Genomic DNA, 24,493 nt, shown 5'->3' with positions numbered 1-24,493 from the left:
GTTTTAAAAATTGGAGAAACAGAAGGTCCCAAACTTTCTGCTCTGCCAGCAAAGAATCCATTTTTTAAAACTTAATGTACATTAAGTTTTACCACATTAAGTTTAAAAAAATGGATTCTTTGCTGGCAGAGCAGAAAGTTTGGGACCTTCCGTTTCTCCATTTTTTAAAACTTAATGTAGTACTACATTAAGTTTTAAAAAATGGATTCTTTGCTGGCAGAGCAGAAAGTTTGGGACCTTCCGTTTCTGTTTCCCAATTTTGGTCTTCTAAAACTGCAAGTAAAACTGTAAAGTCAGCTGCCACTAATTGAATACCAATCATAAATTTATACTACAGTACCGGTACTGCTACTTATACTACCATGGTATTGCTACAACTAAGATTATTATTATCATTGTCATTATTATTATTATTACTATTATTATTATCATTATCATTATTATTATCATCATCATCATCACAATTGGGCTTTTGTAAGACAACATGTACACTGACTCCTCTGTTAATGGATATCCCTTTGCTCCGACCATTGTATCTTAAATGTATCATCCTCTAGCTTCCTTCCACTAATTAAGCACTATACTTGAACCACTCTAGCTACTCAGTATGTATACTTTCCCGCTCCCTAGATAAATAAGACATCTATGATCTAGTGATGAATTTCAAAATGTTACATGATTTGTCAAGACAGTGATAATTGATTGATGTATCCGACAATAACAAGGAGAGACGAAGCGATGTCATCTCTCGGTCTCCTAATGATTTGCATTTATCATTTTGAAATTAAAAAAAAAAAAATGTATATAAGACTCTAATAAGAGCGTATATAAGCCATAGAGATGTATACTAATATATCTCTATGATATAAGCTACAGTGTATGTAGTACTCTATTTGTCTTTGCATCAAATTAGTAATGCAGTTGTGGATGAACTTACAATGGCACCTGTGGGGAGGTATGTGGCTGCTATAATTTCTTGGACAAGTAAAGTTTACATATTTTCGGTTTGCAGACATAAACCAGGATGTCAGGTGAGTGGGGAAGTCCAAATTTTCATGAAAGCCAAGAAAAATTCGGATACGGGTTGTACATTATGAGCGAATAGACACGTCCAGACACCTCCCCTCCCATGTCATGACGTCGTAGGCAAGTTGCTGCATGTAGCGCGGTGATTGGATCATCGCTGAACCAGGCAGGTAGGTATATCGTAGACATGTCCATTTGCCATAAATACCCCAACCACATTAGGAAGTTAGATGATTAAACATGAGGTTGTATGTCGTTGTAGGGGCATGTCAACTTCGCAGCACTCATGTAATTTCTTTCATCGTGTGCTTAGTGAGTTGCTGACGATACAGTGCAACTCACAATACGACAAAAGGTCAATGAAAACTGTTAATTTGTGAGGGAGTAAGTGTAGTCTTTCAAACGGAAATAAACTACTAGTACACTAAAAATACAACCTTTGACCCAATATGAAATTGATGATCGATCAGAGAGCTTTGAGGGATTCCTGAATGCTGCGCGCGTTGTATTCCGCATTGCATATTCCGTGAACGCGAAAGCTCGATCGACTCGAAGTGGTGCAGGTGCAGCTGGGAGCCCTCGCTCGATCGACGATCTCTTGCCTGCATATGGATGGGATGCCCAGTTAGCTAGCCTTTGCTGCAACTGTATGACTGGTTACCCGCGTACCGGCCGTGTGCGTTCGTAGCTAGCTGAGCCAGCCTGGTGGTAGCAAAACTTGAGCTTGTGTGGGGATAAAAGAATCCTGTGCTAGCCGAGCTGAGGACTTAAGCTGCCGTACTTTTCTTATTCATTTCGGCCAACGCTAACAACAACAGAAATGTCTTCAAAAGGATCAGCAAGAGGTGTGTCTGCAGGAAGGGGAGGTAAAACTCGTGGGAAATCGAGTTCTCGCTCTTCACGAGCAGGCGTTCTATTTCCCGTTGGCCGTATGGACCGCTATCTACGGATGAGCACGCATCGCTATCGGATAGGTTCGGGCGCGCCCGTGTATCTTGCTGCCGTCATCGAGTATCTCACAGGCAAGTAGGCCTACTTCTTGTACTTTAACGTTTAATAGTACTAACGTTAGTATTTACCTTGAATTTACCTTGAAGTGCCACACCTCCATCTTCACGTAGATAGATTGCAAGTGTGGCAGGGTTTAGGGAGCTTTTTAGCCCATTAATAACCCAATTTAGACAATTTCATTTTGAAGGTGAGCGTGAGGAGTGTTTGTGACTGGATGACATCTTCTCTGGGAGTTTATACCAGCTGTCTACCACTCGTTGGCTGTAGAAGTGTTTTCTTACGTCCAGTCTAGGACGTGTCTTTGCAAGTTTCTGGGAATGCCCTTGGGTACCTTGATATATTGTTTTCTGGAAGATGGAATTTGGGTCGATGTTGTCTAACTGTGTTATGATGCGGTAGGAACTAGTAGGCTATAAATCATCCATTACTTATATTACATTGTACTAGATCCCATTGAATATTTGTTTTGAATACAGTGATGGGTTGAATATTAAGGCAATTGCCAATAAGACCAAAAGTCAGTTTTGATAAAACAATAATGTATTATGTAAGAAGTTAGACCCTAATTATAGGCCTACCCTTGTCCTGTCTCGGTACTACTAAATTTACTCATCCATTTATTGTTAATTTACACGTGTAAACAATAGTAAGATCTCTGATCTACTATAAATTGTAACCGGGTGTTAGAAACTAGGTCCTACTTAAAATTTACTTGTGTCGTGTAGTTGCACGGTTCCCTGAAAAGGGAGGATCGAGGACAACCAAACTTTTGCTGGTTTCCCTGCTGGCATTGATCTCTAATTCATGAATTGAGTCTAACGTTAGTCTAGATGTTCTAATAAAAATCATGGTTGAATAATTATTGTGCCTTTTACTTAGCTTTTGCTGAAGATACTGGGAGATTGCTGATTTCTGTGGAGGGGCAATCAAGCTTCTACTAGGTCTAGCGTTAGATCCTATCCTCTCTAATCTGTTGCTTTCATCATCCCACGTTAATTACCAATATTTGTAATCAAGTGGTAACTGTCCGCAGGTCCAGTTCAATGAAAACAGGACCTTTACAAAAAAATGTAGATATTATAAACGGAGAAGAGAAGATCTTAACTCAGAATATTTTTGTGACACGAGTCTTACACAAAGTTGCAGTCTGTCACACATTTGTACACAAGATGTGAAATTTGATCTCAAATATCTCCTGTGAAGTGCAGCAAAGGAAAAGTAATGATACATTAGGTTAAGACAGGAAATAACAGATTTATAAATGAAATAATTTTTTCTTTTGTAGCTGAAATCCTTGAGCTTGCTGGAAATGCTGCCCGTGACAATCGCAAGGCCCGTGTTACACCGCGCCACATCCTCTTGGCAGTGGCAAATGATGAAGAGCTCCATCACCTGCTCAAGAATGTCACCATCGCAAGTGGAGGTGTTCTTCCGCAAATCCACCCAGAACTCCTGACGAAGAAGCGGGGCACAAAGTCAAAGACTATCTTTGATTTCGGCCAGGCCAGCTCCCAGGCCACAGCACAGTCCTCGAAACCAAGACTCCAGCAGAGAAGAAGCAACTCCCCGTTCTCAAGAAATCCAAGCCCGTCACTGCAGGGAAAGTCATGAAGAAAAATGCACAAACTGCAGTGAAGGATGGCGCTACAGTTAAAGGAAAAGCAAAGGTCAGGGTGCGATGCTTTGCTGTCAATGTACATTGTATATTTACAGTGACCAGACCACATACATTCTGCAAGTGGATAATCAAGTTAATTAATAAATGGTTTCATTTCTGATTTAAAAATAGGTGAAACTGGGGAAAATGAGGCATATTTTTCCTTCCTAAGAAGACAAATTTTTCCATACTAAAAAAACCCCAAAACAACAACAATCAGATATACTCCAGTAGCATGAAGAGACTATGATTTCGAGGCCCGGTTCTGGCTATAAAACCAGAAATTTTTGTATGTCAGAAATTATGTGTGACCAAATACATAACACATGTGAGACTTAACATATCTGCAATATGATTGTGAAGCCACTTCAAATGTAGTGTGTACATTATATGCTCTCATGCTCCTTTTGCTGGCTCATACCTCGGTTTTATCACATAGGCAGTGGATGTTGTTTTGTAAGAGATTTTGGTGTTCAGCGGACAGGTATTGATCATATTACCAATTCATAATTTTTTTCTCCGGGTCTGTAACTGGATATCACAAGGCAGCGCATTAGGCTTGATTTTTATCTTTGTTTCTTAGAAACCTGGCTTCAGAAGATTTGACATAACATCTACATACTTTAATGATCATCTGTATTGATTTATTTCTTTTTTTGCAGAACTTGTCAGCAAAGTCTGTTCTGGGTGAGAAGAGATTGTTTCTCGGACAAAAGGTACTTATACACACTGCAATACATTTACTGTTTGTACATTGGGATGGGATACATGAAATATGTCATATTGAATATATACAAAAGTATAAGTTGTTGATCATCCCTCTTGCCTCTTACCAAAAGTATGCTTGTGCCATGGTATGAAAATGTACATGCTGTACAGCCTTACCAAGATTTTATTGGTTTTCCTATATTCTACAAAGTCCTTATGGAAATGAAATGAAATCAAATCTAAATATGTAACTTTACAGCCACAAGACTGCTATTGTTAGTAAAGTTTGTCATTAATGATGTCATACACTCTTAAATGATTTCACAGTCTTTCAAAGATTCGTAAGTCATCTGTGAATGTATTAGTATGCTCGAAAGTTTTCATTTTGCCTCATACAGAGCTGCCAAGTCTTCCTGAAAGCCTATAGATATGGAATCCCTTCATGTCCTGACAGGAGAAAATTCATGTCTCCCTGATTTGTTCATTGTCTTTGCCCTCCGAGAGGCATGTGAAAAGCACAGGGGCCATAGTGAATGCTCTTTGACACCTCCCTCATTTTGATGTGGGAATAATGGCAGCCCAGCTAAAAACATTCTCTGGGGTAACCACCCCTATAAAGATGAAACATTCTCTAAGTTCTCTCATTAATAATGCTCTGATAGGAGGGTGGTGTTTTTGAAATGATAAACCAAAACTTACGTAAGATGTGGTTTACCTGGATTTGAGTCATAGAGAAGCTAGGTACTTAAAGGAGATGGCTAGTAACTGATCAGTGGGAATCAATGGGAATACTGGGGGATGATTGTTCCAATCCTTGTGGGATTCATTTAAGAGTGTACAGTATATATCTATTGTTGTGTGAAAATTATTTGCTTTAGAATGGTCACATATTCGAGAAATGGGCAGTTTAATGTTTACAGGTTAGCATACCTGTACAGTGACAGGGCATTAAACTGCACATTACTTGAATATAAAACCATTCTGAAGCAGATAATTTTCACACAAGAATAGATATATAATGTACTCTTAAATGAATCCCACAAGGATTGGAACAATCATTCCCAGCATTCCCACTTATTCCCCCTGATCAGTTACTAGCCATCCTCTTTAAAGGGAAGGTAAACCCAAAGAGCAATGTGGATTGAGGGAAAGCAACAGCATTAGCAGAACACATCAGTGAAAGTTTGAGGAAAATCGGACAATCGATGCAAAAGTTATGAATTTTTAAAGTTTTGGTGTTGGAACCGCTGGATGAGGAGACTACTAGAGGTTATGACGTATGAGTGGACAGCAATATAAAGAAAATATAAAGGAAAATCAACAAAAAATTCACTTTTCTAGCATTATGAAAGAGCACTTGACTAACCGCTTTCAGGAAGCAGGGGGAATAATTGCTCCCCTTAACATATGTAAGTATCAAGTTGATGGAATTTGTGGTTTTCATGAAAAATGAATTTTGTGAAAATTTTCTTTATAGTTCCCTTTATATTGTTGTCCTCTCATACGCCATAACCTCTAGTAGTCTCCTATTCCAGCGGGTCCGAACACCAAAACTTTAAAAATTCATAACTTTTGCATCGATCGTCCGATTTTTTTCAAACTTTCACTGATGTGTTCTACTAATGTTGTTGCTTTCACTCAATCCACATTGCTCTTTGGGTTTACCTTCCCTTTAAGTGAGATTGATATTTCCATAATCATATTTGTTTTGCTTGGTTCCCTTCCCCCTTCATCTTTCATAGCTAACAGTAATCCAAGGTGATATAACAGAAATCACTGCAGATGCCTTGGTGCATCCTACAAGCTCAACATATGCCATGGCTGGGGAAGTAGGTACGTACACTGGTCATTATGAACAGCCTCCATAACAGTGATGAAGATACATAACAGTTGCAAACCTGATTTTGTTTCAGTTGTTGGTGTCATTAGACTTCATTCCCTCCCCCCCCCCCCACTCCCAGGACCAGAAGAATAAAAAGTACAGTCATGTGGTCATAATGTTGATAGCAGGACATTCTCCCAGGGCAGAAATTACCACATAAACTTATGTTTCTATTGCAAATGTTTGATAGCTGTGCATGGATGGAAATAAGCACTAAATTAATCACAGAGCTACCAAGTCTCACGCAGAATGCGTGAGACTCAAGCATTTAGGGTCTGTCTCACCATCTCACGCATGGCACCCATTTCTCTCACACATCGGGTGAAGTCTGCAACTTGGGCCAAAAATAAGGAGCATAGCTCAAAGGATTTAAGTGATCGTTGCAATTGAAGGTATATTTCCCTTTTGTCTTTCAAAATAAGTAGAAAATAGTTACTTAATGCACCAGATCGCATCATTAAGAGCTAATAATAATTTTAAAAAAAGCTCCCTACCATGGGAGGGGGACACCTCCTAATTCGCGCGAGCGCCGAGACGCCGAGTCATGAAAATCTCACTCATAAAAATGTTTTGAACTTGGCATCACTGTTATCAGTGTTTAGTAGTAGTCCTGATAAAAGAAATTGTGGACATACATACTGGGAGAGGATTTGAACCTATAACTTCCTGATCACTGGACAGGTGTCTTATCCTCTGGACCACCAAACTTTCACCCAACAGCCAGTGCTGGTTCTAGTCTGTATGGCATGCAGGAAGTACTGTGTTATTATTCAAACTGATGAATTTCTTCTGTTGAATTGTTTAATTGCAACTGACCTACACAATTATGTATTTGAAAAATGACTGCCCAAAGAGTATGCATGCCCATGATTACTTTTATCTTGGCTACTACTAAAAACTGATCAAATTGGTGCTTATTTTCGCAGTTTTAGGATATTTTGTCGATAAGTTGCAATAAAACAACCCAACAGAAGAATTTCATCAGTTGAGTAAAATTATGTTGTAATTTACAATACTATGTCTGAATAATTTTTTTGTTTTGTTACCAGGACAGAGAATACAAATTGGACTTGCTGAGAAGACTGCAATTTTCCACTACATTTTATGAGTAATATGTTATTTGTCTTTTTATGAAATTCATTATCATAGCTTCTCCTCTATAAATTGTACATTTTGCTACCCTTATAACATGTTTCCCCACACAAATACACATTTCCCTAAAGTCAGCATAGCCTGTATCTGCTGTTGTGAGGTAGAGAATTCATTTTCACATTATCTTTGCTCTGTGTCTTGCTTTACAGGTAGTGCTCTAGCAAAAGTAGGTGGGAAGGAATTTATTGATGAGGTCACCAAGTTGCGCAATGCTCAAACACTTGACACTGCAGGAGGTGAGCTTTTTTTTGGCATCTGTGACTTTCTCAAGAGCAACAGTCTCAGATTCACTCTACTCTTATTATGACATCTGGCTATTCAGATGGCAAATTTTTTTTTTCTTAAACACAGTTTTGAACAAAGTGGCGTGACATACCATGTCATATTGATTTCTTGACCTGTACTAAATCTTGTGCAAGTGAGTTTAATGATACATACAACGGAACAGATTTTGTAGCTCACAGGTTCCAATGATACCCTTTCTCATTGTTTTATTGTTTCCCCTGGAGGACAGTCTCCTGTCGATACTTTAGATTCAGCAGCATTAAGTTGCCATGTCACCATTTTTCTTTTCTTGAATAATGATGACCTAAAATTTGCTACATTTCTTGGTGAAATCATAAAATTTGTAATGGAAGTGTATCATGGGTAACATTTGGTGACAGTACCCTAGTGTTCTGATTATCATGGGCAAAAAGTCTATGTGTGTGTGCTTTATAAATTCTACGGGTGAGACACCTGTTGATTGGTTTTGATGGCACAGCCCAAAGGGTCAAAGGTCACATAAAGATGAACATTTTCAAAATGCATGGTATGAATTCAATTAATTGGTTGTCACTCAATCATTGTATTTCATTGTTTTTATTGTCATTGTTTTACTCAAACTTGGTACATGTATTGACATGTGTGGTTGGTCATTCTGACGGTCGAGTTCCTATAGTTTTTGTAATGCTGCCCCTGTGTCCAGCTGTTGTGTCAATTTTGTATTATTATGATTATTGTTATTATTATTTAAATATGTGCTGTAGTGGCCACATTTCTTGGCAGATCTTATTACCTCCGCCAAGGGAGGAGGTTATGTTTTCGTTACCGTTGGTTTGTTAGTTAGTTAGTTAGTTTGTCCGTGTGCAAAATAACTCAAAAAGTAGTTGACGGATTGGGATGAAACTTGCAGGAAAGGTTGAGAACGGCACAAGTACCAAACGATTAACTTTTGGTCGTGATCCGAGAATTTTTGGGGAATTTATGAAGGATTTTTGACATTTTGGCAGGTAGGGTCAATGAACTTGGGAGTTCACGCTACGCGTATTTGAGGTTTGCCTGCGCGCACTAAAGTGCGTGCTCTAGTTTCTGCTGGGGTGAGGTGCGCCGTGCAGCTGAGTGTTTATGACGTAACAAAGGCTTCTATATTGGGAAATCTGGCAACTTTCAGCACACAATGCTATAAGTACGTATGGGTGGAAATCACTGATATCTCTACGGAAGAACAAGATCAGTTGTGAAAATGATTTGCATGCTTGGCGGAGGTCTGCGCTCTCAGAGTGCTTTTCTAGTTTAGATTTGCTTTGGAGGTACCACAAGAAACTCCAGCTGCCTAAGTGTTCCTGTGGTATAACAAACATTTAATACTACTGTAAAAGTGGATATTTTCGCGCGACTAATTTTTCACGCTCGGCGGGGTTAGAACAGTTTCGCATGTTTTTAGTTCCGCGGAATCAAGACATCAACTACTGGAACATATGGCAAGCAAAAATATTCGCGTGCTTTTATTTTCGCGCTAGTTTCTGGTTGCGCAAAATGCGCGAAAATTTCAACACCGCAAAAATTTCCACTTTTACAGTATTGGTCTCTTGTAAGGAGCTTTGCAGCTATAAGCTTGAATAATATGTGAAAGTGTATCATGCTTTCATTAATGCTATTGCAACATAGCATACATTCCATAGTTCAAGAAAAGCATGTATTTCCATCATTATCCGGAACAGAACTACAAATTAATCTAAGCCAAGAGCTAAACGTGTCATGACCATACTGGAACTATTTTGTGATAATGAGGAGAGTGAAATTTGATTACTGTCATATTATCCATTTCCTTGTAGCTGCCATCTGCCCAGCTGGCAATCTGCCTGCTAAGTATGTGATCCATGTGAACAGTCCTAGCTGGGGCGGGAACAATGCCATTACCAACCTGGAGAAAGTCATCAAGAACTGCCTGGCGCTTGCAGATGAGAAGAACATTACATCCATTGCCATTCCTTCTGTCAGTAGTGGGAGGTAAGCTAATAATGTGATTGATATGAATGCTGCTTTTGTCCTTTAGCTGTATGTCATTCATTACAGGGGAACCCAGTTATAATGAACTGCTTTGGACCACTGAAATTTCCTTGTTAAATCGGGTATCTTGTGAAATCAGGCATAAAGAATAAGAATCTGAAAGTAATGGGAATTGTAAAATTTTCATTGTTATGTAGGATATTTCATTATATCGAGGATAAAAAGTTAAAGGATAAAAAAGGAATGGGAACTGCGAAATTGCCTTTCACCAGGTACAATGTGTATCAGCTATCTCGCTGTATCTGACCTTGTTGAAACAAGGTTCCACTGTACCTCCATGTAATATATTACAGTGCAAAGATATTACCGGTATGTAAAATTGGCTTTGGCTTGCATAACTCAGTGTATGGCATGATATCACAACATTAAATGTCTTCCAGTTGAACAGTGTTTTATTCTGGGGATAAGTTTCTCAATGGTAAATCTGTAGGAGGACGAATAACTCGTGGATGTACTTGTATTGAGACAACTTATTTTAGTAGCAGAGATATCAGTGCAATCTCCACGCTCACAGATCACATGTCATTGAAATAATTAGTGATGTTGGCTTTTTATATGGCACAGGTAGTGTGCCAATATATTTTCCTACATATCCAAAATAGCAGTGATTACAAAATATATTAAAGCATTATGAAGCTTTCAGAATGAGATGTACAATGTATTTGAGTTGTTTATTCATTATTTTTGCATTGTTTAGTTTGTCAATGGATAGGTTTGTCTACATGTGATGGGATGTTATTCCAAGGTTTAGGACACCATTGGATGTGATGAGAACTTTGCAGTATTCTTTGTGTATAGAAATTGAATACCATTATCAGCTGATTTAGTATGCCTAGGTATGGATCATGTGTTGCATGTAAGTTTTGTAGCACTTGTCAAACACGTGTCAAACCCATTCACTAGAAAACAAGTCTGGGATTATAGAATGTCAGGAAGAAATAATTTATTTAATGTTGGAGTTTCATATTGTATGTGGATGTATTTGTGTATATAAATATGCTGACCTTCTCTCAAGACTGTACTCATTCTTTGTCTTCCTATCTCTCTTTAGGGCGGGATTCCCCAAGCAAACTGCAGCTGAGACCATCTTGAGAACAATCAGTCACTATTTTGTTTCTGTCATGGCATCCTCCCTCAAGCAGATTTACTTTGTCCTCTTTGACCAGGAGAGTGTTGAAGTTTACGTCACAGAACTGAACAGGCTGGAAACTGACCAGTAGTAGAGGGATGTCTGGATGGACAATCAGAGTGGAAAATTATTGATACATCTGCAGGAAGTAGTTTACTTTTCACCCTCCTTTCTCGTATGTATGAACATAGAACTCCTCATGGAGTGTGGTAGAACAAACTTGTTTCCTTTCAAGCAGGCAGTGGAGTCGTTACAAGTGGAAGTGACATTGTATTGTGGACCTGTTTCTCTTACATGGGTTTGAATAGTGACTGGTTATATATTTCAGCAGGAGCACCTTATGAGTGAGTAGATGTGTGATATGTAGAAGTATGCAAAACAAGAGTGAAATAAATGCTATATTATATAGAGTAGCAAGTTTCTATTTCAATATAAGCGCTGATTAGCTTTAAAAGAAAAAAACAATCATTTTAAGATTCTAATATCATGGAGTACTCCTGTTCTACGAGAGTGGCATTTGTAGTTCATGATGATACTTCTGAAATATGATTTATTGTTGTGTCTTGTTTTCTTTGCTGATGTTCTTTGTTTGTGAAGTGGGGATATCATATCTGTCAGAGCCTTAGTTACTTTCATCATTTGAAAAACAGTCACAGTGACACAGTGTGTAGCGATGGACAGGTAAGCTTTAAAAAGGTTTCCTGAAGATAAGCTGATGAGCAGGTGGTTAAGATTCAAATATTCACTGCAGCCTTTAATAGCCTTGATCATTTGTGAAAAACTTTGTGACTCATGTGTGCACCAGCCAGCACACTCCTTTAAAAAGATACTTCAGCAGCTCAAAATGTATGATGCCTGAAATACCACCTGTCTGGATGAGACAAATTATGTCCTCAATTTTTGTAGGTATGAAAATACAATTTGTTTGACTGTTGGATGGGACGCAGAAAGATGTTGCAGCAGTGATGTTTAACTCGAAATGCAAATAGGAAATGCATACAACCAAACAGATTTCTTTTTTTTGATAAGATAAATTAAGATTTGATTAATACTAAATGGGAAACAGCCACTTACTTGTGCTAACACTATCATGGGTAAGCCTTTACTTGTTAACAAGATAACTTTACAGAAGAACCTTGCTACAACGAGCTGCTTGGGACCAGTGAAATTTTCTTGTTATATCTGGTATCTGGTCATGTCAGGGATAAAAACAAAAGATTATAAAAGGAATGGCACATGTCATATTACTTTCATATATCAGACCTCTTGCTACACCAGACCTCCTTATAACAAGGCTCCTCTGTATATGTGTGAATCAACTTGGTGACTTCTTACAGAACCATGCCATTTTGGAAGTAAAGTTTTTAATTGCAAGTCAGCAGGTTTGCAGCATAGCATAAAATGCATTACGTTGATTCCTTGCTTCTCTTAAATTGAACAGGTCTATATTATTACAAATGTGTTTAAGTTTTAGATTGCATATACACTGTACTGTAAAGCAAGATATTTTCACAACATGAGATCATTGCAAATTGGAGCTGATGACCTTTTTCGTGGCATGAAATTTTTACAAAGTGTCAGTGGCATTTAACGCATAGAATGTAGACAAGAACTTTCACGTGCATTTTAATTTTGCAAATCTTGGCTCTTGCGAAATTTGCAAAATTAAAATGCACGCAAACATTCCTCGTTTTACAGTACAGCTGCATGTACATATTCTCTCTCTCTCTCTCTTTTAATATCTGCATGAAATGAACTTACAAAGAGAAGTGTGTGGAAGAGTAAAATGTGTGTTGCAGCATATTTCCTCCGCTTAATCTATTTAGTCATCCATAAGCGCATGGAGACAAAAACTCTTGTGTTCTTGCAGTGAGAATATATTCACTTATACTCAGTTTGTTGGCATAAAGTGAATGTTATGAATGGATATTGATAAAGACTGTAACAGGACTTGTTAGCACAATTTCCAAAATTTTGTTTGTCCAAAATTTTGCCAAAATTTCATTCTGGCCTCTGCCTCCGAATGTGCTTGTAGATGATTTTTATTCTTTTTGTTATTACCATGGTCAGATCTGTCTCGAAATTAATGATTCAAGATGGTAGCCACAACTTGTGATCAAAGTAATCAACTGTTATCCATCTCAGCTGCTAAGTGACATCTCCTAATTGGATGGAATCACAACCTGTTATGTGCAAATGCAGGAAGAACTGGTCCATGAATCTGATTTATTGAATATAAAAGAGTCTTTTGTGGTTGTAAGCCTAATATGTCTTATATAATTGTTTTAAAATTTATTGCCAGAGAAACCTGTTCTGCTGTAATTTCATGGAATGATGTACAGGTCATCACTAGAATACATCTACATTTAAAGGGAAGGCATGGGAAATCTGCAAACATTTCTCACGTAAAAAGTAGACTGTGAAAGGATGAAATGAATAAATACAAATGAATAAACTTTGCTTGACCTTCTGAAGGTATGGATATGCATGTGTGTATATTCAAAGTTAATTGTGGGATTATGTGATTTGGTCAGTTTTGTTCTTTTAATGGTGTAATATTGCTTGCAATTGTGGTAATCCTTCCATTTTAAGACTTTACTATTTTAGTTTTGCTAACTTTTACATATGTTGTTATCAGTCATTATCTTTATTTGCATTCCAGGAGGGACTTGATTTAGGCATGCAGTCATTCGAAATTGATTGAAAGAAATTAGAGAGTCTATAAAGTGATGGAGATTAACATTTGATTTTTTTTTTTTTTTTGGAATTAGTGTGTAATGACACATGGTATTGCATTCAAAGGTAATTCAGACTTATTTAAAATTTTGGTATGAATGTACCATTATACAGTTACTTTTAAAGTAGAAAGGGAATCCTGGAAAACTGTCAATCACATACTCACAACAGCAATGCACAACACTTTCTCAAACTTCCATTTCATCACAAAATTTGCAGGAGGCAAACTTCTGAAGATGGTTCCGTGTAGCACACTAGAGCAGTTCAGAATGTTGTTCTGTTGCAGAAAGAACTTAGTGAAGTTTACCCCCAAAATGCACTCATTGTATGAAGGCTTAGTTCAGTTGTCAAGTCTGTTTTTAGGTAGACCAAATATTATACGATGTACATGTGTATTGAATGAAAACTGAGAGTTTGCTGGATTTGATGCTATCGTACAACCTTGTTTGCTGCTAGTGTTTATAGTATGTAAGTGTTACGTATATGAGTAAAGACAGCTCAGCGAAAAGCGGTTCTGGCTGAACAAGAACGTTAATCTGATCAACTGGATGAAGATGTATATTTTGTGTTTCATGAGTTCCCTGTAGCTGTATCACAGAGAGCTTCTGTCATGGACATACATTTATGAGATCTATAGATATATTTTTATATATCGGGGAAATTCATTGTATGAAATCATGCAGTTGCACTTGTCTGAATCTGTGTGACTTTTTATATTTCTTTTGACAAGGTGTGAGTTGTATTCACACATTTTAGGGATGGAAAGTGTTCATCCATCTTCTGAGGCATAATATGCTTAGTCTAAAGAGACTTGAACAGAATTTTTTAGCAGAGAAAATATGATATAGATAATTGTTGCTGTATTTGCCATTAGAAATTATATTTTCATTGAAATATATTTTGCAATTCTTAGTTCGTTACTCCACAGATGTTTAAAAAGAAATAAGAAATTTAGTATGATTATGTTTTTGCAATATAAATTTGTTTACATTTTTCATGCTTCTGAACAGTTTTTCATGTACTTTGTGTGATTTTGTTTTCTCTTGTCTTTAGTGTTCAAAGACATGGTTTTCTAAATAGTAAAAGTGTAATTCTACATTAAACTTGGCATAAGTAGTTTGCGATTGTGAGTGCATTCTCAGATACAAGTTGCATCTCTTGTACTCAAGGTATTTGATGTTTCATCTTAGAAATTGTATTCTGAGGAAAATTTGAAGACATCATGGTTCAAGACAGAAAGTGCGAACGATCATGTTCCTCAATTCATTTTCATTTTAAATGTTTCAATAAAGATACGTAATCACCCAAATATGAGTCAGTTGTCATACCTGAATTGTCCTAGTGTTTTTATACAGGGGAACCTTGACATAACAAGAACCTAAAAACCATAATTACCTTGTTATACACATGCAGGCGACTCTCTTCAGAAGGAAATCCTTTGGACTGGCATTTTTCTATCTAATATCGAAACTTTGCTATAGCTGAACAGTAATGTATATGAAGATACTGTAATAGATTATAATTTTGGGGGCCTGAATTTTTACTTTGTTGTACATATATTGAAAATTCTGTTATAATCATGTTCATTATTCATTGTCAGTAATGATGGATACGGTGCATTATAAATGTACTTTATTATTATTATCATTATAATGAGAGTTCGCTGGACACGCCCAAAGACACCCTGAGCTAACACTACACACAGTTTTACTATGGGAACCACTACATGGGAGAGCAAGACGCGGGCGGCCTCGACGCACATATGTAGACACACTTAGAAATGACACTGGTCTGCATGACACAAAGGACATTGCCAGTGTAATGGAGAACAGAGAGCGCTGGAGGGACATCATCCATGGATCTCGGGAATACTACCCGACTTAAGTCAATAATGAGAGTGCACTTATCAGGTTGGGACCTGCAAATCACATTATGTACAATGTATTACACTGTATTAGAGGGTTTTGCTATATCTAACCTCTTCATAACAAGGTTCCACTGTGTACAGTGGACTCCTATTATAACGAAGTCCTTGGGACCGGCAGTTTTCTTTCGTCATATCAAAATTTTGTTATGACCGAAAAAATTAAAAATAAGAATACATAGAGCTGATAATTTTGCGGGCTTAATTTCTACTTCCCTGTAACCGGATTTTAGTCATAACCGTGTTCGTTATAACGGGAGTGCACTGTACTGTATGAATGTCATTTGAAATATATGTTCTTCCAATTGGTTCCAAATTAGTCTTGACACTAAGTTTCCATTACTGTACAGTTGACCATGCTTAAGTCATCCTCCCACAAGTCGAAAACTTTGCTCAGTGGAAGAAAAATTCTCCCTGGGTTGATATAAACCTGTTTAAATTCTATTGTGTTAGTCGAAATTCATTTATGGATTTTCTCTGGCTGCTTTGGTTTGACTTGGGCTAGGGTGACTGTACATGTGTTACGATTTAACACTAGTAGATAGATATTTTTTGCATTTCATTGGCAACTCAATTTCAACGTGCTCATATAGCATTCTTTACAAAAAGATATATTACCATGAAAACGGTCAAGTGTGGATGACAAAGATGGAGAAGAAGTTGTTGGGAATTGTCATATGTCAGGACGAGAGGTATAGCTGATGTTAGAACTAAAAAAAAAAAGTCAGGCTTTATACAATACATCTTCTTGTCCTTCAAACCTCAACTTGGCTCATCTTTATAATGTAACCTATAATCTTTCTCTTTCTGAACAAGTTGACCTACAAAGTTTAATCCTACTCATTTTCTCGTCCGTTCCTCTTCTGCGGAGGACCCATGGCTGTAGAAGGTAAGATAATGAGTATGCACTGATGGGGCAGTTATAGTGAGTGATGTGTTGTTTGAAAGTTTGCGTGGTGATGTAAATAAGGAAGAGAGGTTTGCAGTGTAACACCATGTGTATGTAGTCCTTGAAAGGACTTTTGTTTGGTGGAAGAAGACCCTAGAAAAAGGAGAGTAAAGGGGTCAAGGGACAATCAAGGGACAGTGGTGAGTGAATCTAAAGAATAATCTCTTCCTTAGTCGGGTTGACGTAAATGAAAACAAGGAAAGTTAACATTATGCACAGTGAAATAAGTTTCAAAAGAATAAGTGGTCTGTCTAATGATAAATGACTACACCTATATGATAACAAAAGTAATAATGATAGTACCATTGATATAATAAAGAGTCGCCAGCCATGTGTATCAGAAAACGTAAAAATATGAAGTATTATGTAAAATTAGGCCTGCCGGTATACATGTTCTTTGAACTAAAAAAAGTACATTGTACATGTATATTGATACACCGTTATACATGTACAACATGAAAGAAAGATGAATATGTATTTCTTATATACTGACACCATTTTGGAAACTTTATATTACCAGCAGAGATACAAGATTAGTGGAGGGAATCGTTTTATGTTTATGAGAAGATTTGTTCTAAAATTACTAGAAAAGGAGAAATAACAGTGGTTATGTTGAGAGAGATGATTCCAGTCCGCCGAGACGTTTAGCTCTGACGGTAAAGCGAGTGAAGAAGCTAGGGAAAGAGCGCCACCTTTCGTTGCATTTTGCTCGCAGTTCACTGCGGAGTCTCGACCACGACAGCCGTATGTGATTCATGATCAGGCTCATGGGCGCGGGCATAATATCTGATGGTTTGGAAAAAACCAAGCGAACAAGCAAACAAGCAAGCAAACAAGCAAAAAAGCAGGCAAACAAACAAACAAAAATCTCCTCCTCGGTGGCGCGATGGCGGCGTTATGAAGCTAGCAAAATTATTTCTCTTGCAGACGTAAAGGCAAAACAAATTTAATCACGTTCTCTCTTTGTCCTGACCACTCACAGAATGTCGAGACGTCTTAATTTTGATTTTGATAGCAAACGGGATCTTTGGCCCCACTCAGTGAACCCCGCTTTCCTTTTTTTTTTTTTTTTTTTTTGGTTAAAAAAGTGAGTATGATACTCATTTTTACATGAATGAGCCACTTAGCAGTCTTTAGTCATCTGATGTTGCCTGATTTAAATCGCGCGATGAAAATTTTCAGGATCGAGAAGGAATGATGCAATGACAAGATCAATTTGAAAATGATTAGATTCAGTTTGTGGGTAGGGGAGAGTATTCACCAATGGAACATATTAATAGAACATAGAATAACAGTGGGTATAATTATGTACGTATATAGGGGAACCGAACAAAGCTAACAATAGTATCAACACTTTGCTGGATCTGACAAGGTGGGCGTACGGTGTTTTGTCACCGTTCACAGTTACAACTGGTGCCTGGTTTAATATTCTCGAGTGAGGGATTTTAGTAATGATATTGTTTGTTTATTTGTTTTTCTATTTTTTGTTTATTTGTTTTTCTATTTGTGTGTGTGTGGGGGGGGGGGGAGGGTGTTGTGCGCTCGCGCGCTGCGATGGCACTTGTTTGTGGTATTTCCATCATCATACATTCTAGGCGTGAGATTATTTTTCCGTGATTTTTTTTTTCTGAAGTTTTCTTTTCCAGCCTACGATCCCCAAATCTTTCCTTATCTATATTTTTCTTTTTTTTTTCCCCTGCAAACTTTCTTTGGCAAATCGTCATCCAGATTTAGCATACTGCAATACTATAAAGACTCCATTGCAAAACTTGTAAGAAAGTCCAAACATAATTAGTGAACTGATTGTCCTAAAAGTATTGCCCAGATGTAGGCTTCTGCATGGAAGATGCAAGTCGGACTCACCGCAAGCTTCTATGTTACAGTGGAAAAGGAAATAAAAGGAATTAATATGGAACACAAAGTGAATTTAAACTATGTCACGTACCGTATTCTTGCACTCACATTGCCTCAACCATAGATACTCTCTGTGTATCAATGCGACAGTGTGATTTGCTGTCAGTTCAATTAATTGAATTAACAACGCTTACACAAAGCGCACAAGAATCCAATCCAAACTTCATCACCGAAACATCGCATCGTATTTGTCGTGGAGACTACCACATGAACCTTGTTCTCTGTTATCGCCACTGGCCTCAGCAGCTACCACAACCGATACCATGCCCGCAACCACAGCTACCAACATCTCACAACCACCAACATTTCACAACCACAAACTTTTAGCACTTCTGCCAAGATGCCAAATCGATGCCCTGAGCATCGCTTCTTCTCACCCCTTCAACCCACCCGGGCCTCCCACCCCCATCCAACTTCCCTTTCGTTATATTCACAACAGGTGTGTTCGCTTGGTGTCATCACTTACAAACCTATAACTGGTACATTATACAGAGTAGCACAACCGCCCGTGAAGAAAATTAAATTACTTAGGTATTTCAGATGCAGGTAACACCAACTAACGCCAACCCGTTCCCCATTTTGGTATCTCATCCTATCGTGTGGTAGAATCGGGACCAAGGTACGAAAAATACGTTTCAGGATCCGGGGAAACAACTCCCGTCCCGTCGCACACTCGTGATAAGCGATGTATCTACACAGATCCGCGAGTGCGATACACACCCCTACTGCGAGAGATGAGGATCGAGATCTACCAGTCAAGTGCGTTGAAAAAGTTGTCAGTCAATAAGAATTCGAGGAGTTCGCTATGTGAGACCAGTGTCTGCTAATACCAAACTTTTAATGAGTAAAACGTTCTCTTTACACAATCATCCTACATATGGCACGGTAAGTTTTCCCCTTACTAAGAGGTATATTATATTATCTCCGAAAACTGTAATTTGTAGTTTGTGTCCAGAACAAGCAGCAATACCAATGACTGTGCTGCGATGTGCTTGGTAGTTAACTAGCTGTGCTATCGTTCACATGTTTATCTCGCATGTTGCAGGGCCAGTTCGTTTCGATCAGCGCTTCACTGCGTTCTTCGTGAGGATCAGATCATTGGCTGTCGACTTTCCATGATGAATATCGTGTACGTTTTCCTTGGTAATCACGTCATGGAAAGTGTCATTGATGTTATTCCCATGTCCTAAACTTTGTGTGATTGATTTAAAAAAAAAGTGTTTTGGAGCTATATTAATGTTGATGGTTGCTGAAGTCCCCAGTCTGAAATCATGTACCCTGTTGCAAATCTTCTTTTGATGTCAAATCTGTTGGTGACTCCATACGTGGACTCCCGTTTTCAATACAACGAATGTGTACTTTCGTTATATCGAAATTTCGTTTAACTGAACAAGTAAACAATAAAAATACAAAGAGTGGATAATGTTGTGCCCTGGATTTTCACTTCGTTGTAGTTGGAATTTTAGTTATTTATAACAAGTGTTCGTTACTAGGGGAGTGTGTACTGTTAATTGTCATTATTCATCATATAAGCTTACATTATTTGTCTTGGACAGTATATGTCAAATTCATAGTAAAAAGTTTTTTAAAAGTTATGTTTTATTGTATGTTGGGTATTAACTATAAGGAATAAAGTAACACCTGGTGTAAGATAAGTGACAACACCATTGATCCAAATGCAGAGACAAACTTTATTTTGATGAATTATATATTTACACATTGATAAACTAGTTTTCATGACAAAGGAAATCATGATAGCAAACATGTTCGCTTTTGATGACATATTTTAATGTTTGTGCTAGTAAAAATGTCAGAGCAGAAAACATACCATCATCATAATTATGATGAAACTATAGTCTATTATTATCTGTTTTACTGGTTTGTTGTTCCACCATTGTATATATAAAGACTACCTGAAGAAGTTTTGTAACAAGAAAAATTTGATTGTTCTTCGTTGATTTGAAATCACAATTTCATATTTCCCAGAAAAAAATCATAAGAATATAGAATATAAACAATTTTTGTAGAATAGATTACAGCATGTGAATTTCCCTAAATTTTCATAAACTCTATAGGCCCGTGGTACTTCTTGGCTTTTGGAATGAGAAATACCCCCCAAAAAAATCATTTGCTATAATTATTTGGAATGGAATATGTAGCTCTAAATCACATAATTCAGAATTGTTAGATTTCTAGAATATATTCTTCTTTTTAACTTCATTTTGTCATTTCATTAATAAATGAAATGAAATGAGATTTTATTGTTTTCTTAACCCTGGCATACAACATGTTTGTTTGTCTTTGATTTGCTGGGCAAGGGATTGTCAAAATGGAGATATATTTTGCCTCATAATAAAGTGCCCTGTACAGATGTGATATTTAGAAATACTCATCTGGCATCTCCATAGCATTGTACTTTCTACCTCATATTTTTACATTAAAAAAAAAACTAAATGTAAAACTCCTTATGACCTTAAAATGCCAGGTGGCAGCTGACCCTCTTGATTACCAGGTCTAGACACCATGTCCCAGCAGACGGACATGAATGAGCAGTGTATTTCATTCACCAACTTGACCCTTTATCTGGCCAAGGAGGCATCTGGCTAAATATTGTGTTTGTCCACATTTCCTCTGTGTCCAGTTTCAAGACCTCTCCTGGAATTTGCTGCAATGGACAGTAATGATACCTTTTCGGTTAGAGGCCAAATGTCTGATACTGTGACCCATTTGCCATTGTACTACATTGACAAGTGGTCAGAGAAAAAAGTTTGTCCTTATGATGAAATTGCAAAACTTGCTAACTTTTTTATTTGTAAGATGTCATTGATATACTCAATTCCTTAAACAGATTTTCTGCATGTCTCAAGTATATCAGAGGCATTGTATTCTATTGAATTTTCAAAGAAAGAGAGGTTAATACATTCATAAAGATTCAAGGAAAATGGTAAGTTAATTTATGAATGTTGAGGGAAATGCTGACCCGGACATTGTCTGCTAGCAATGGTACAGCAGTATTATAAAGATTGACCAAGGAGGTACTAGGCATCCTTGGATTGACACACTCCAGGTCACAGCAAGATATATCCTTGTCCAACCTACTGGCATTTAGAACTGAGATTACACTTTTCTCAGAAAAGCTTGTTCGATTTTACTCAAGATCATCCTTAAGATCTATTACTTGGAATTCACTAGAGTCCATCAAGAATGCTGTCTCCTTGAGATTGATTTTCCTTGAACACAAGGCAGGCATAGTTATGTGCCTACAGTAGCAATTCATATGATTTTTGGTTTTATTTAGTCTGAAGCGTATGGATTTAAACACCAACTTTTGAGCCTATTTCGTGATTTGTTTCTTCATTTTTTTTTTTTAGGTTTTTATGGCCAGGAGTGTAATGCAAACATAGACATTTGTTGTTATTCATACCAAAGTCATAATTGGATGATACTTTCTTGTTCAAGTAGAGAAGAAGGTAGATCTCTCAAATGTTGCCGTGGTCTTCACAAATCTTCCTTGTTGGTAAATCTTTGTGAACCCATTATAATTTGAGTCAGAGAAACGATGCTACAGTGATGATATTTTTGTTTCTTTATGGCAATCCATTATATTATTCAAAGCAAGTGAGCCCTGAGAAAGTTATTCAGCATATTTTACAGAATAAAATGAATCTGACTCAAAAAGTCATTTAGAATCAAGAAAAATTATGATTTATATATCTAATATCATAATGAATAGATTTGCTGTACAGTTGATCTGTGCTTTACTTAATGCAGTTATAAATCCAAAAAAGCCAAGCATGTGTTGATATGTGAAATAAAACATCAGAAATCAAGGACAGGGTCTGTTATCAACTAATGTAAAAGATATGTTTCATGATGGAACAAACTTTTTACATTAGTTGACAATGCGATGCAAAATAGTTATTGTTGAATTTTGAGACACTTGTATAGAAAAATTGTGTGGTGATACTGAGTGTAGACTGCATACTGTACTAATATCCCATGATACCTCTGTTTTTAGATAGCAAGATTGTACATGTGCCAGCATATATACAATTGCAATGTTATGCACTTTTCTGAAATGTGCTGTGCTTTTAGTACCTCTTTCACCTGCTTATCTTTACTCATTCATTTATTTTCCAAGAGCTAGTACCAGCATTTTGTTCAAACATGAATTTTGTCATCAGTAGTCTGAATGGATACAGTAGCTGATCTCTCATGATCTGTAAGTTTGAGAATGTGAATGTTTAGATGTATTTTATGGTGGCTTCTACAGGAAGCACTTAATGCTTATGAGCAAGTTGCCACATGACTGATGGCTTTACATTCCCTTTGAAGAACCAGGATGATATTAAAGAATATAGAGTGTGTCTTACCCTATAGGGCACAATGGTTGCTGACAGTGGACTCAGACCAGGGAGGTGGGAAGATCCCACCTCCCTGCTCAGACCAATGAAATCAACTTCAAGAGCCTGTTGACTTATATCCACAATGTTTCAATGGCTTCTTCAGTGTTGGTTGATCTAATCTCTCTTTCCAGAACAAATCGTATAAGACCTGCCTTATTATGCTTAAAGGACAAGTTCACCTTCATGACATGTGGATTGAGAAAATGCAGCAATATAAGTGGAACACATCAGTGAAAGTTTGAGGAAAATTGGACAATCCGTTCAAAAGGTATGAATTTTTAACGTTTTTGTGAAGTCACTGCTGGATGAGGAGACTACTGCAATTGATGAAGTCACATGCGTAGAACGATATAAGGAAAGTATAAAAAGAATTCCACTTTTTTTTTTTTTTTGGAAAAAAGTATGCATTCCCTAAACTTGTAAATGGCATATGTTAAGGGTAATATACACCCCCTGCCTTCTGAAAGAGGCAAGTCATGTGCTCTTCTATTATGTGAAAAAAGTGAAAATATGTTGAATTTTCTTTATAGTTTCTTTATATCGTTGTATACATATGACATCACAAGCTGTAGTAGTCTTCACATCCAGCGATCACGGAACTGAAACTTCCAAAATACATAACTTTTGAACGGGTTGTCCAATTTACCTCAAACTTTCACCTTTGTGTTCTACAATTGCTGCTCTCCCAATCCACATGTTTATGAAGGTGCGGTAGGCGTTCCGGAAAATGGATTGTGTTTCACTTGCTACACCTGCCACAAGCATTTTGAAGAGGCTGTTCAGGAATCATTGAATGAAATCAGAGACTGCCTTCAGCTTTAGAGCCCTTAAGAAACTGACAAGTTCATATTAAAGTGAGGGTTACAATGCATGCACAGCTCTTATACCATCAATATAGAGCATACGCTTACTGACTACAAACAGTAGAGCCTATGAAGGTACAGACAGCACACACAGAAATCTTCATAGTAATTCTACAGCTGACAAAGAGCGTACATTGTCTGCATTGCTTTAAGCTGGAAATGAACTGAGAAATTTATCAAGAGACCTTTAAGAATCGAATGATACATAGCAAATTATCAGTTTAACATTATAATTGGAAATGTTAGTCCAAAGAATGAACATACATTGACATATCCCAAATGGAATCTAAATCATTAATACTAACTTACAATGAGATTCAATTGAAGTAAAGGGTGTTGCCATGTGGCACATTCCATGCTTAATAAAGACTCATAAACCAGAGTAGAATAGTTAAACCTTATGTTATGTAACTGTCAGAGATAAGAATTTTTCATACAGTTTGCAGACATTGTTTTGTTGCAGTATTCCATCTTTATGTAAAAAGTATCTGCAAGTTTTGTCAATGCTTTCCACTAATAACTTCTGTAATATTGTACTGTCCTTTTCTATCATTTCAAAGATAGAGTGTGAGGGACTTTAGTAGTCTTCATAACATTAGGTAGGCCTAATGGTGGTATTACATCATGTATATGGAAATGTGTTTGATATGTAAAATAATTTTATTTCTTGCAAGTTGTAATCAAATTTTGTAAAAAGTTGTACAACAGATGCATGTATAGCTGATCATTGAGCATTACCACCAGTGATATCCATAATGGTTTTGTATCATTTGATGTTTTACTGATTAAACTTCTTTTTTTTTTC

General features: G+C 37.2%; 2 protein-coding genes across 4 annotated transcripts in view; both read left to right on the top strand.

Moving 5' to 3' along the window:
* Positions 1-1,213: 1,213 nt before the first annotated feature.
* On the top strand, positions 1,214-11,277 carry LOC139739291 (core histone macro-H2A.1-like). The gene is given in 8 exon segments (XM_071649909.1): positions 1,214-2,048; positions 3,323-3,570; positions 3,573-3,704; positions 4,357-4,410; positions 6,145-6,235; positions 7,586-7,672; positions 9,533-9,707; positions 10,819-11,277. Coding segments are annotated over 8 exon segments (1,158 nt in total). The 5' UTR covers positions 1,214-1,846; the 3' UTR covers positions 10,988-11,277.
* Positions 11,278-19,250: 7,973 nt separating this feature from the next.
* Positions 19,251-24,493, top strand: part of LOC139739272 (uncharacterized) — a 126,070-nt gene continuing 120,827 nt past the window's right edge. For all 3 annotated transcript variants that reach the window (XR_011711507.1, XM_071649896.1, XM_071649888.1), the window contains exon 1: positions 19,251-19,304. The gene's annotated coding sequence lies outside the window, so the exon portion shown is untranslated. The remainder of the gene's footprint in view (positions 19,305-24,493) is intronic.

This window comes from Diadema antillarum, unplaced genomic scaffold (genome assembly GCF_040938485.1).
Source record: "Diadema antillarum isolate AM-2024a unplaced genomic scaffold, OU_Dant_1.0 scf00000029, whole genome shotgun sequence".
Classification (NCBI taxonomy): domain Eukaryota; kingdom Metazoa; phylum Echinodermata; class Echinoidea; order Diadematoida; family Diadematidae; genus Diadema; species Diadema antillarum.
Note: the sequence above shows the minus strand (reverse complement) of the source record. Positions and strands in the feature narration are given on the sequence as shown.